General features: G+C 37.5%; 1 protein-coding gene across 1 annotated transcript; it reads right to left on the minus strand.

Moving 5' to 3' along the window:
* Positions 1–31: 31 nt before the first annotated feature.
* On the minus strand, positions 32–11,449 carry LOC133655838 (sulfotransferase 1B1-like). Its single transcript, XM_062056392.1, has 7 exons — positions 11,299–11,449; positions 6,018–6,146; positions 5,289–5,386; positions 5,099–5,225; positions 4,815–4,909; positions 4,544–4,724; positions 32–342 (listed from the first exon to the last, which is right to left on the minus strand). The coding sequence occupies exons 1-7, from the start codon at positions 11,447–11,449 to the stop codon at positions 230–232; spliced, it is 894 nt and encodes a 297-aa protein (XP_061912376.1). The 3' UTR covers positions 32–229.
* Positions 11,450–14,433: the final 2,984 nt, after the last annotated feature.

A 14,433-nucleotide genomic window follows, 5' to 3' on the forward strand; every position in this document is an offset into this window, starting at 1 on the left:
CCATATATTTATAGGCAGTGCCAGTCAGTGGTCTCTTGGCAGACGTTGGGCATGTCCACGCAGTCTCAACACTTTTGGTCTTATATATTGTTTACGCGATGAAATGAAATAAAATGATGATGACAAATTTGTATTAGTGAGTATACTTTATTGATTTAATCACTTGCATTGGAATAACCCATTTACAGTACATCCAAGCTAGGTCATTGCTTGCTTTAAAAAGGCCAAATTAGAGCTGTGTTCGGAATGGTATGTTCACTTCCTTCATTTTCTTCTCATAGTCCTCATCAAACGCTCCTGCCTGCTCGGGTGTAAAGTGATTTTTCCAATCACCAACTATTCCTGTTGATGACACAAGAAAACTGTTAAACACTTTAAAGCAATAAAACAAAGTTTAGTTCCAGTATGTAAATAAGGTAATGGACAAAGTCAAAATATTATATGAATAACGTAATTTTCTAAAACAAATGTTTAAGTGTGTCAAAATTCCCACATTGAACCAAAATGCAACGACTGTGGGCTTTCTTTACGAACCTAAAAATTGGGTTGTATCTACCAAAGATTTGTTCAAAATACGGAACAAATCGGATAAGGGTTGATTACCAACAGTGTAATAATACACAAAGACAGTATTTGCTGATTGAACTAGCATGAATAATAGTGTTGGTGTGTGAAAAACACTGATTTATTTCATGTGTCTGTGTGTTAACATAGTAAAATGATTAATCTTATCTTTTAAATTACGATTATACTCTTATTTTTGTAACTAAATTCTAAATATTATATATAAAATATTCTAATATGTATATGATAAATATTATATATATACATATACTGTATCTATACAGTATATGTATGTATACATATGTGTATATGTCTATATATGTATGTGTATATACATGTATGTATACATAATATATATGTATACATATGTATGTAATCACATATACTGTGTATATGTATATGTGTATATGTATGTACGTGTGTATATATATATGTATGTATATGTATGTACATGTGTGTGTGTATATATATATATATATATATATATATATATATATGTATGTATATATATATATACACATATATATATATATATATATATATATATATATATATGTATGTGTATATATATATGTATATGTATGTATGTGTATATATATATGTCTGTATACATATGTATATATATATGTATGTATATATATATATATATATATATATATATATATATAGATATATAGATATATATATATACACTACCGTTCAAAAGTTTGGGGTCACCCAAACAATTTTCCTTCATTTCTAAGAACAAGAATAGACTGTCGAGTTTCAGATGAAAGTTCTCTTTTTCTGGCCATTTTGAGCGTTTAATTGACCCCACAAATGTGATGCTCCAGAAACTCAATCTGCTCAAAGGAAGGTCAGTTTTGTAGCTTCTGTAACGAGCTAAACTGTTTTCAGATGTGTGAACATGATTGCACAAGGGTTTTCTAATCATCAATTAGCCTTCTGAGCCAATGAGCAAACACATTGTACCATGAGAACACTGGAGTGATAGTTGCTGGAAATGGGCCTCTATACACCTATGTAGATATTGCACCAAAAACCAGACATTTGCAGCTAGAATAGTCATTTACCACATTAGCAATGTATAGAGTGTATTTCTTTAAAATTATCTTCATTGAAAAGTACAGTGCTTTTCCTTCAAAAATAAGGACATTTCAACGTGACCCCAAACATTTGAACGGTAGTGTATAAACTATATATACACTATATATATATATATATATATATATATATATATATATATATATATATATATATATATATATATATATATATATATATATATATATATATATATATATATATATATATATATATAATGTACAGTATATACACACATTTTTTAAAATAAATTGCAGTAACTCAGTTATCCTCTAGATGTTACTGTTACTTTCCACTGGACTGTTGTGGTTCTCAATTGAATCCAAATACTACCTACAGTGGCCTGGAAGTACATGTTTTACATTTCATTAAAATAATATACAATTGCAGAAAACTAATCAACAAAAGACAAATCAACTTATATTTACACAAACCAAATGAACAAAAACTAAATAATTGACGTTTACACAAACCAAATTGACAAAGGACAAAATATTTGTTTTAAACAACAAACATTCAGAAAAGGATTAGTTGACTTACTGTAGCTATCAATCGGATTTGGGACATTCCCTTTCTGGTTTCTGTATTTTTTTTCTGGTAAGTTTTTTTCCCTTTTGTAATTTTTTTTCTGATATTGTTAATGTTGTCTTTTGTAATTCGGTTTGTGTAATTTGGTTTGTCTTTTGTTATTAGGTTCAAGGTTCAAGGTTTCATTCGTCACATGCAGAGTACACCACAGTGAAATGCTTTTTTCCATGCTCTTCAGATATTGCGTACAGTTGTATCCAAACACTAATTGCAGAATCTAATACACTAAATACAAAAATTTGAATAGCTCTGATGTACATTAATTACAAGACAATAAGTTGCACAATAAGTCACAGTAGTTATGGTAGAAGTATCAGTACAAGTAGAAGTACAGAAGTCAAATACAGTACCAGTGCAATATCAAATAGTATAACAGTATATACAGTATATACAATATATACAGTATAGGAAGCAACAAATATTAAGGTGTCTACAGTTATTTGGTAGTTGAGTAGTGACAGTAGTATGAACAAAGGTAATGGAACAGTATGACTTCTTTATACTCTTGTTTTTACATTATTTACAGTCATTATGGTTTGTGTTATTGTAAATATTTTTGTCCTTTGTTCATTTGGTTTGTGTAATTTGTTTTGTCTTTTATACATTTGGTGTGTGTAATTTGTTTTGTCTTTTGTTCATTTGTTTTGTGTAATTTGTTTTGTGTTTTGTTCATTTGTTCTGTGTAATTTGTTTGGTGTTTTGTTAATTTGGTTTGTGTTATTGTAAATATGTTTGTCTTTTTTTCATTTGATTTGCGTAATTAGTTTCATGTTTTCTTTTTTGTTTTGTCAAATTAGTTGCATGCTAATTTTGTTTTGTTTAATATGTTTGTCTATTATACATTTGGTTTGTGTAATTGTAAATTGGTTTGTGCTGTGTTCATTTGTTTGTAATGGTAAATTGTTTTGTCTTTTGTATTTTGGTTTGTGTAATTTTTGTCTTTTGTTCATTCTGTGTGTAATTGTAAGCAGAGGTGGGTAGTAACGCGCTACATTTACTCTGTTACATCTACTTGAGTAACTTTTGGGATGAATTGTACTTCTAAGAGTAGTTTTAATGCAACATACTTTTACTTTTACTTGAGTATATTTATAGAGAAGAAACGCTACTTTTACTGCGCTCCATTTATCTACATTCAGCTCGCTACTCGCTACTGATTTTTTATCGATCTGTTAATGCACGCTTTGTTTGTTTTGGTTTGTCAGACAGACCTTCAAAGTAGGATCTATCGCATGCCTGCGTTTCACCAATCAAATGCAGTCACTGATGACGTTTGACTCCATTTCACCAATCAAACAGAGCCAGGTGGTCACCCCTGGCCTCACATGCAATCGATGTTCACGCTTCAGACAACCAAAAACACAGTTCTGTAATGCGTTGTCATATATGTCTCCCAAAACAAGTGGACATTTCAGCTTACATGAACTCAACATCAAATTTGAGGAAGCACATCGCGGTAAGTAACGTTAGTAGATATTTTGTCTGTCACCGTAGGCTGATGTTAGCTTCCCTGCTATGAATAACTGTCAAAAGTACATCGTGTGGGGACATTTATTAATGCACTGCAGTCTCATAGACACGCACAGTCGCACACACACACACGCATGCATACAAACACCAATCAGAAGTGCACAGTGTGTTCCCAGGTGCAGCCCACACCTATCAGTTTATGGTTTGCGTAAAGGCTAACTTGTTATTATTCCGCAGCTTTGCGCACTACTTTGCCCCCCTTAATTTTCCTTTGTAATCTCTGCCTACTGAGCCTATGGTGCTGTTAAGTTATTGTGGCTCAATTTGCTTTATTTTTTTTTATTTTAATGTATTATTATTTAATATATAATTGTTTTACTTGCTTAAGAGATATTCCTGGCTCTGAATTTGTTCATTGCTATTTTTATGTTTTTGTGCATTATTTGTTGCCGTCATCATTAAACGAACAGGTTACTCATGAGTTACTCAGTACTTGAGTAGTTTTTTCACAACATACTTTTTACTTTTACTGAAGTAAATATTTGGGTGACTACTCTTTACTTTTACTTGAGTAATACAACTCTAACAGTATTCTTACTTTAGAATACTGGCTACTCTACCCACCTCTGATTGTAAGTTGTTTTGTCTTTTGTCCAATTGGTTTGTGTAATTTTTGTCTTTTGTTCGTTCAGTGTGTAATTGTAAGTTGTTTTGTCTTTTGTTAATTTGTTTCCTCTGACGTCACACTGTTTTGCTCTTCCAGGCCACCGTAGGGCTTTTGATGAATGGTAAATAAAAAAATGGTTTAGATTTGTACCTTTTCTCATAAAGGTAGAGCGGGAATGGTCAAAAACTGGCTCTGGAATGAAACTGTAGTTGACCGTCGGGTTTGTCGTCATGTTCTTGAAGGACGTCTGCTCCACAATACGACTGATGACATCATCAGAAAGCGACAAGTCCAGGTACCTCATGATGCGCTCTATTTCACGTCGAGGATTCTGGGCGTAAACATGGGTGAACAAATCTGCGTGTGCAATGAATACTTCTATCGCACTTATAAAGCATGCAACCCCTTAAAGGCACCTCACCTCGTTCATGTCTTCATAGAAGAGGAAAAGGAGGTTCTTGTTTTCTCGCTCCTTCCAGTAGCCTTTGACATGCTCATACCAGGAGCCCCATGGCACTGCAGGAACAAACAGGCATGTCATTTCAACCATCTAATATCGGACGTTACTGATGCTCAAACCTAAATCTAATGGGGAAAATGTACAGGTAAGACACAATCACACATAGAAAGAAAGTAGCAGAAACGGTGGTGCTTGCAATGCCAAATATTTTTGAGACGGTACTAAACAATCAACATTCTACCTACCCTGTCCACGCATGAACTTTTGGATGTAGCCTTCCCAGGGTCCAGGCTCAGGGTGGGTGAGATTCATGTGATTAAAGTGGAAGTAGCTCACCAGGTTGTCCTTAGCATTACGAGCCACATAGATAACCTTCATACACACATCATATAATAAATACGTGGTTGTTAGTCCTCATTCCTTCCATCAACTTACTTTGCACTTGTTTTCCCAAAAGCCCTTTGGAATGAGATGAAACTGCAAATGTGTCTTAATGACTCTTGGAGGGTCCATTGTCGCCAGCAGGTCAAGACCTGAGGATTTACAGCAAAGAGTGAGTTCACTGCACAAAACAGGAGTGATCCTGATGTGTGTCTCTGGTCTAGTCATCCTCGTCCGGACAGAAGGGTGACCGGCAGTGCGGCTGGATAAAAAGAACTGAACCAAAAAGTTGCTTTATTACAAGCGAGCGTCATTGTACAGGACTGCAGTTCCTGGAGGAGGTCAGGTCAAGAAACTGAGGCACTCCTAACTTGGAGAAGCCAAACCATCAGATTTTATATTCCGCCTTCCTGTCTCTGTGTGTGTGTGCTAAGTCAGGAGAGCGCATCCTGGCCATAAAAGGAAAAGTTTATGTGTACGTGTTCTGAAAAACAACTGCTCTAAGTCATAACTTAAATGTTGGCGTTGAGCTGAGTATGTAGTCTTTTCTCAAGGATAGGGCTATCACTTTTGCATTCCAAAGTCCCAAATAAGGGCCACTTTCCTACGAGAAGTGATCCAATCCACCTGCGAATATCAAACTAAGGGGCCTTATCTTATGTGCTCAAATTGAAATACCACTATTTAATTAAACTTGGTGGATTGCTTTCTCCAAGATGAATATAAACATTTACCATATGCAAAACATAATATGAGGCAATTAATTCACTTCAGTCCACACACCTGACGGGATGCCAACTCGAGCGAAATTCTCAAGGAAAGGCGTTCGGACCGGTATTGGGGCTCTTCTGCAGATCTCAAGATCGCCGTTGTGTAGAAGCAGATCCACTATCTCCAGGGTCCATGTGGTCCCTTATCACAAAACACCAGTCATGTGAAGGCAAAAGGAAGGAGCTAGCACCACCAATAGTGTCACTAAGCCTGTTTTTGGGGGCTTCTTCTAAAAGAATGCACAACAAATCCAGTGAAAGGTTTCCCTGCGTTTCTTCAGTGTGTTATTTCTAAAATATAAAAGACAATATAACATACATCCCTAAACGTGGATGCATATGCAAAAGTGCAATATATTTATCTGTACAGTAATGTATTTATTTATATCTGCACCTTATTGCTCTTTTATCCTGCACTACAACGAGCTAATGCAACAAAATTTCGTTCTTATCTGTACTGTAAAGTTCGAATTTGAATGACAATAAAAGGAAGTCTAAGTCTCTCTCTCTAAGTTTCTAATTTCAATTTGTTAGTGTAGAGAATACCAACATCACAGAAAATCCAATCCACATTTGTCATCATTTGAAACCCACAAAGTCAACTAAAACAGCCAAAAAGAAACATACACTACCGTTCAAAAGTTTGGGGTCACATTGAAATGTCCTTATTTTTGAAGGAAAAGCACTGTACTTTTCAATGAAGATAACTTTAAACTAGTCTTAACTTTAAAGAAATACACTCTATACATTGCTAATGTGGTAAATGACTATTCTAGCTGCAAATGTCTGGTTTTTGGTGCAATATCTACATAGGTGTATAGAGGCCCATTTCCAGCAACTGTCACTCCAGTGTTCTAATGGTACAATGTGTTTGCTCATTGGCTCAGAAGGCTAATTGATGATTAGAAAACCCTTGTGCAATCATGTTCACACATCTGAAAACAGTTTAGCTCGTTACAGAAGCTACAAAACTGACCTTCCTTTGAGCAGATTGAGTTTCTGGAGCATCACATTTGTGGGGTCAATTAAACGCTCAAAATGGCCAGAAAAAGAGAACTTTCATCTGAAAATCGACAGTCTATTCTTGTTCTTAGAAATGAAGGCTATTCCACAAAATTGTTTGGGTGACCCCAAACTTTTGAACGGTAGTGTATATACAAACAGTATATAGCTTTTTTGAAATCCAATTATTTACATTTTGGAATTTGGATTAATCACGACTTGCTTACATAATTCAAATTTGCTTCAAGACTAAATGACTACAGGCCGGTGGCGCTGACGTTTGTGGTCATGAAGTCCTTTGAGTGCTTGGTCCTGCCCCACCTCAAGGACATCACCGTCCCCCTCCTGGACCCACTGCAGTTCACCTACAGGGCCAACAGGTCTGTGGATGATGCAGTGAACCTGGCCCTCCACTTCATCCTGGAGCATCTGGACTCCCCAGGAACCTATGCCAGGATCCTGTTTGTGGACATCAGCTCTGCCTTCAACACCATCCTCCCTGGACTGCTACGAGACAAGCTCTACCAGTTGGATCAATGACTTTCTGACGAACCAAAGACAGCACGTGCGGCTGGGGAAGATTGTCTCGGACAGTCGAACCACGAACACTGGTACTCCTCAGGGCTGTGTACTTTCCCCCTGGCTCTTCTCCCTGTATACAAACTGCTGCACCTCCAGTCACCAGTCCGTAAAGCTGCTCAAGTTTGCGGAAGACACTACCCTCATCGGGCTCATCTCGGATGGCGACGAGTCCGCCTACAGGAGACAGGTGGACCGGCTGGCGTCCTGGTGCAGCCTCAACAACCTGGAGCTGAACGCCCAGAAAACAGTGGAGATGATCATGGACTTCAGGAAAGTCACAGCCCCACCATCCCCCCTCACCCTGATTGACTCTCCCACCCCCGTCTCCATTGTGGACTCTTTCCGTTTATTGGTGCACCACCATCACCAAGGACCTCAAGTGGGAGCCGACCATCAGCTCCCTCATCAAGAAGGCCCAGCAGAGGATGTACTTCCTGCGGCAGCTGAGGAAACTCAAGGTGCCGACCGAGATGCTGGTGCAGTTTTACTCAGCCATCATCGAGTCCATCCTCACCTCCTCCATAACCGCGTGGTTCCCCGGCGACAAGCCTCGACTGCAGCGCATGGTACGTGCTGCTGAGAAGGTGATTGGCTGCAAGCTCCCATCCTTCCAGGACCTGTTCTCCTCCAGGACCAGGAGGCGTGTGGGGCGGATCACAGCTGACTCTTCTCACCCTGGACACAAACTATTCTCTCCTCTCCACTCAGGCAGGAGACTACGGTCCATCCAGACCCTCACCTCCCGTCAGTCACTTGAACAGTTTTTTCCTCTCGGCCATCAGGCACATGAACAATAACAAGATCTGATAGCTCATTTTATTACCTATTCTGTGTTATACGTGTTTTACATGGGCGGTCTAGCTAGGTTGGTAGAGTGGCCGTGCCAGCAACTTGAGGGTTCCAGGTTCGATCCCCGCTTCCGCCATCCTAGTCACTGCCGTTGTGTCCTTGGGCAAGACACTTTACCCACCTGCTCCCAGTGCCACCCACACTGGTTTAAATGTAATTTAGATATTGGGTTTCACTATGTAAAAGCGCTTTGAGTAACTAGAGAAAAGCGCTATATAAATATACTTCACTTCACTTTTATGTTGCACGATTGCACCAAGAAAAATTCCTAGTTTGTGAACCTGTTCTCAAACAATGGCAATAAAAACTATTCTGATCTGATCTGATTCTGAAAAGATCCCAGTATTTGTACACAAATGCAATTTTGTTGTCAGAGTGTCATCAAGGAAATCTTTGAAATAGTTGACTCAAATGCATGTCATTTATTTGCACAAAACTTGGTAACATTTTCATCTAAATTTCATTCAGGCTGTATTTTGGAGTAAAATTTGCCAGCGAGCACACCAGTGTACTGACGTATTGATCTGACTGTGTAGCGGTTAAGGTAAACATACAGTCAAAATAAATTGCATGATTAATCTAAGCGTGTTCATGATTTTTGCGATAAGTTTTTGTGATTTTAGCTTGTTAATTTTGACTGCCTGTACTAGGGATGATACTCGAAACCGGTTTTCCCGGTTGTTCGATAAGAAAAGAACCGAGTCCTCGGACTCGTATCCCTTTTTGATAACCGGTACCCGTTATCGAGACCACTATAGTAAAGAAAAAGAGTTGGTTCTTTATTCGAATCCCTGGAATCCCGTCCCGACCAGAAATGCTCCGTGAGAAATCACAAGAAATTACGTCACATAGCTCAGTCATTAGGCGCAGATAGGGAAAGCAGGGCCCGGAAAAAGCGCTCTAAGGTGTAATAAAGTTCAAAACAAAAGGTATAATCCAATGAATAACTTTACTGAGAGATTTGAGCAGGGTACAAACACATGACCAACACTTTTACGACCAACCGGAAACATAGCAACCAGGCTAGCAACGCACCTCCTTTACGGCAGCTGTCGCAACGTTCTTATAGCAACCGCAGCACATACATATATGACATCTCCCTTTTTTAACTTTTGCTTTTCTTTCCTTGTAAACAAAACAAAATCACACTGTATATGTGTTGTCTGTCTAATTATAAATAATGCAGACGAGGCGTGTTGGCTGAGTTCTTGACGTCTTAGCTGCCGAGTGAGACGACATGCAACAACACTTTTTGGGGCTACCGCGCATGCTCGTCACTCCCGTTGCATTCTGGGTAGTGTAGTTGTTATATTCCTAGCTCATAAAATCAAATCTTTCCCCCTATAAAGAAATAATGTTAACTCAATAAAGTGTATTTCTTTTTTTAGCTTTAACTTTTCATTTTTTAGCATTGTAACCACATTTGCAAACAACTTTTCTCCTCATAGAATTTTCTTTCAATAAAGAAATAAAGTGCAAAAATGTCAAAGCATCATAACAAACAGTTATGTCAAATAGCAGCAGAAGTGCACTTTTTGGAGAGCTGTATTATTTTCAGTTTTGTGCCCAAGGGACTGATTTTATTTAACACTATATTATTATTTATACACCTATAGTGATCACAGAGACAGGTTGTTTTTGTGTTACTGTATATATTTGTTTTTCTGAAAAATCCCACTTAATATACTTTGGATAACAACCGTCAATATTTATTAATTTATTAGATTTTATTTTTTTATTATATAATAAAAGTGAGCTTTTGTTAAACCAAATATTGTGTGTTTTTTTCCATATACAACAACCTATCTGGACTCGATAAGAGAATCGATAAGGAATCGGTTCGATAAGAGGATTCGATAATAGGCTCGAACTCGATAATTTCTTATCAATCATCATCCCTAGCCTGTACATGATACGTATAAGTTACTTTAAATTAGTTCATTAAATCATTCATCAACACTAAAGATTGTGTGCGGGGGGTGCTGGAGCCTATCCCAGCTGCACTCGGGCAAAAGGCAAAGTACACCCTGGACAAGTCGCCACCTCATCGCAGGGCCAACACAGATAGACAGACAACATATATATATATATATATATATATATATATATATATATATATATATATATATATATATATATATATATATATATATATATATATATATATATATATATATATATATATATATATATATATATATATATATATATATAATGATAATGATAAATGGGTATATATATATATATATATATATATATATATATATATATATATATATATATGGCCCCAGTCCTGGGTGGATTTCACATGAGAGGAAGAGGGGGGTTAATCATTTTGCAATGCATTATGCTGAAAATAATGGAAAGTGGCACTCTACATAGCAACTGACGCTGTTGTCAAAGTTGGAATGGTCACATAACACGTTTTAAGATATTCAACACTCTAGTGCCTGCTAAAGGGGATAGTACACCCACCCAATTCGTCACATTTCATGTGTCAGGTAAACCGCGATTAATGGGGCCATATGAATCCCCTTCTGACTGTATGTTAGTGCTGTTTAATGATTTAATGAGTTAATTTAAATTAACTAAAAAAATATTTGGACATAAATGCTATTTTATCGTCAAAATGTTATACAGGAACATTTAAAAAATGTTTTATTTAATTGTGTGTCATTTATTTGCTCAAAACTTGGTAACGGTTTTATCCAAAGTACCATCAGGGCCTATTTTGAAGTGAACTTTGCATATGAGCACCACAGTCAAAGTCTCCTCGCTCTTCTTTGCTGACACGTACATTGACCTGATTACTGACCCTTGAAAAAGTAGGCGGTGGTTACCACACCATCAAAGAACCTTACCTGCTTTGGGGTAGGTGGCAATGAGGAGGTCCGACGGATCAGGACAGAAAGCAGAGACGGCATCATAATTTTTGGCAATGTGGTCCGCAAGAAGAACTCCTTCGATTGGAATGAGGACAGAGCGAGGAATGAGTTCATGGTTCTCTGACATAACTGCTGTGCATTAAATGGTAAGGAGACTAAATAAATGCAAGATGGCTGCAGTGCATCCAACAAGTGGCTGGATGTTATATTTAATAAACCTGTACACATCTGAGCTCAAACCATCTGGTTTAGTTTAAGACCAGTCTTTAACATGAGGTTGGTGCATGTCCAAACTCCACCCCGCCCCCAAGCCATATAGTTTGATGACGTGTCCTGTCAGAAAGAGCAGATCATCAGGGCTGTCAAAATTAACGTGTTAATCAAGTGATTCATCACAAAAAATGACCGCATTAATCATGTACACACTTTGATTAATCATGCAATTAATTTACACCAACCACAACAACAGGCATCTCGCACCACACTCTGAAGTGGAAGCATGTAAATAAGAGCGGCGTGTCATGAAAAGGCGGTCAGAAAGCGTCTTGAAGATGGTCTGAAAAACCGAATCCATGCAAAATGTTGACCAAAGAACCACGATGTGTCGTGTTTAATATGTAAAAAATAAAATCATAATAGGACCCTTTTAAGTCACTGGGTAGCGATAGCAAGCTGCTTAGGGGCAGCACTTGTTATAGGGCTTGCTCAGACCAGAAAAACTTTTAAGGGGGGACATTCATTTTTTTTAGGGGGGCCCCAGCTAAAAATTAAGGAGCGCACACACTTCTTAAAGCTGCAATGCTAGGGCTTTGTCTGTCCACAACTGATTACTACATGTAAGACAAACACTTTCAGTCGTGAATATTGTAACAATATGTGTTTGAAATTATTTAAGCCTTTAACATGTCCAAAATTGAAAGAGTTGACCATTTCTATGGTATTAATGAGATTGTAAAGGACTGTTGTTGATCCGAAGTTACAAAAAAAAACTATTTCTTGTTTAAAACCTTTATATACGATATCAACTGTTATTTGTTCACATACAAAACACAAAACCAGTGAAGTTGGCACGTTGTGTAAATCGTAAATAAAAACAGAATACAATGATTTGCAAATCCTTGGCAACCTATATTCAATTGAATAGACTGCAAAGACAAGATACTTAACGTTCGAACTGAGAAACGTTATTTTTCGCAAATATTAGCTCATTTGGAATTTGATGCCTGCAACATGTTTGAAAAAAGCTGGCCCAAGTGGCAAAAAAAACTGAGAAAGTTGAGGAATGCTCATCAAACACTTATTTGGAACATCCCACAGGTGAACAGGCAAATTGGGAACAGGTGGGTGCCATGATTGGGTATAAAAGCAGCTTCCATGAAATGCTCAGTCATTCACAAAAAAGGATGGGGCGAGGTTCACCACTTTGTGAAAAAATGTGTGAGCAAATTGTCAAATAGTTTAAGAACAACATTTCTCAACGAGCTATTGCAAGAAATTGAGGGATTTCACCATCTCTGGTCCGTAATTTCATCAAAAGGTTCAGAGAATCTGGAGAAATCACTGCACGTAAGCAGCATTCTCGTGGCCTTCAATCCCTCAGGCGGTACTTAATCAAAAAACGACATCAGTGTGTAAAGGATATCACCACATGGGCTCAGGAACACTTCAGAAAAGCACTGTCAGTAACTACAGTTTGTCGCTACATCTGTAAGTGCAAGTTAAAACTCTACTATGCAAAGCGAAAGCCATTTATCAACAACACCCAGAAACGCCGCCGGCTTCGCTGGACCCAAGCTCATCTAAGATGGACTGATGCAAAGTGGAAAAGTGTTCTGTGGTCTGACGAGTCCACATTTCAAATAGTTTTTGGAAACCGTGGACGTCGTGTCCTCCGGAACGAAGAGAAATAGAGACCATCCGGATTGTTATAGGCGCAAAGTTCAAAGCTAGCATCTGCGATGGTGTAGGGGTGTATTAGTGCCCAAGACATGGGTAACTTACACATCTGTGAAGGCACCATTAATGCTGAAGGGTACATACCGGTTTTGGAGCAACATATGTTGTCATCCAAGCAACGTTATCATGGAGGCCCCTGCTTATTTCAGCAAGACAATGCAAAGCAACGTGTTACATCAACGTGGCTTCATAGTAAAAGTGTGCGGGTACTAGACTGGCCTGCCTGTAGTCCTGTCTCCCATTGAAAATGTGTGGTGCAATATGAAGCCTAAAATACCACAACGGCGACCCCGGACTGTTGAACAACTTAAGCTGTACATCAAGCAAGAATGGGAAAGAATTCCACCTGAAAAGCTTAAAAAATGTGTCTCCTCAGTTCCCAAACGTTTACTGAGTGTTGTTAAAAGGAAAGGCCATGTAACACAGTGGTAAAAATGCCCCTGTGCCAACTTTTTTGCAACATGTTGCTGCCATTAAATTCTAAGTTAATGATTATTTGCAAAAAAAAATAAGTTTCTCAGTTTGAACATTAAATATATTGTCTTTGCAGTCTATTCAATTGGATATAAATTGAAAATGATTTGCAAATCATTGTATTCTGTTTTTATTTACAAATTACACAACGTGCCAACTTCACTGGTTTTGGGTTTTGTAAGTCTACCGTTCTTAAATCCAATGTTTTTCTTTTTCTAGAATCTAAAATTGGTCGTTTCCTTTTTAAAACGATTATGGATCAATACCTATCTCTAGGAAGGTACATTTGACGAGCACAGATCGATATACTTGACATTTAGGAATATAAATCAATATATTGATCAATCGTTACACCTCTAATATACATACACACATATATAAATATATACACACAAAAATAGATACCCCGGCCTGCGGTCAAATTCTTTTAACCCAATATGGCCCCTGAATCAAAAAGTTTGGGGGCCCTGGTATAGGTCATTAACACCACTAAATATAATATTGTAGTATTTGACACATCTCATGAAGTATCCTTTACACAATGATGTCACTTTTTGATGCAGTACCGCCTAAGGGATTGAAGGTCCTTAATATCATGGTTTACGTGCAGTGATTTCTCCAGATTCTCTGAACCTTTTGATGATATTACGGACAGTAGATGGTGAAATCCCTAAATTCCTT

The sequence above is a fragment of the Entelurus aequoreus genome, linkage group LG08 (assembly GCF_033978785.1).
Source record: "Entelurus aequoreus isolate RoL-2023_Sb linkage group LG08, RoL_Eaeq_v1.1, whole genome shotgun sequence".
In the NCBI taxonomy this organism is placed as follows: Eukaryota; Metazoa; Chordata; class Actinopteri; order Syngnathiformes; family Syngnathidae; genus Entelurus; species Entelurus aequoreus.

Coding starts and splice junctions, on each gene's coding strand:
- LOC133655838 (XM_062056392.1), bottom strand. CDS start 11,449: ATGTCAGAGAACCATGAACTCATTCCTCGCTCTGTCCTCATTCCAATC. Junction 6,147..11,298: donor TGCCACCTACCCCAAAGCAG/GTAAGGTTCTTT, acceptor TTTTGTGATAAG/GGACCACATGGACCCTGGAG. Junction 343..4,543: donor CTCTACCTTTATGAGAAAAG/GTACAAATCTAA, acceptor TGTCATCAACAG/GAATAGTTGGTGATTGGAAA.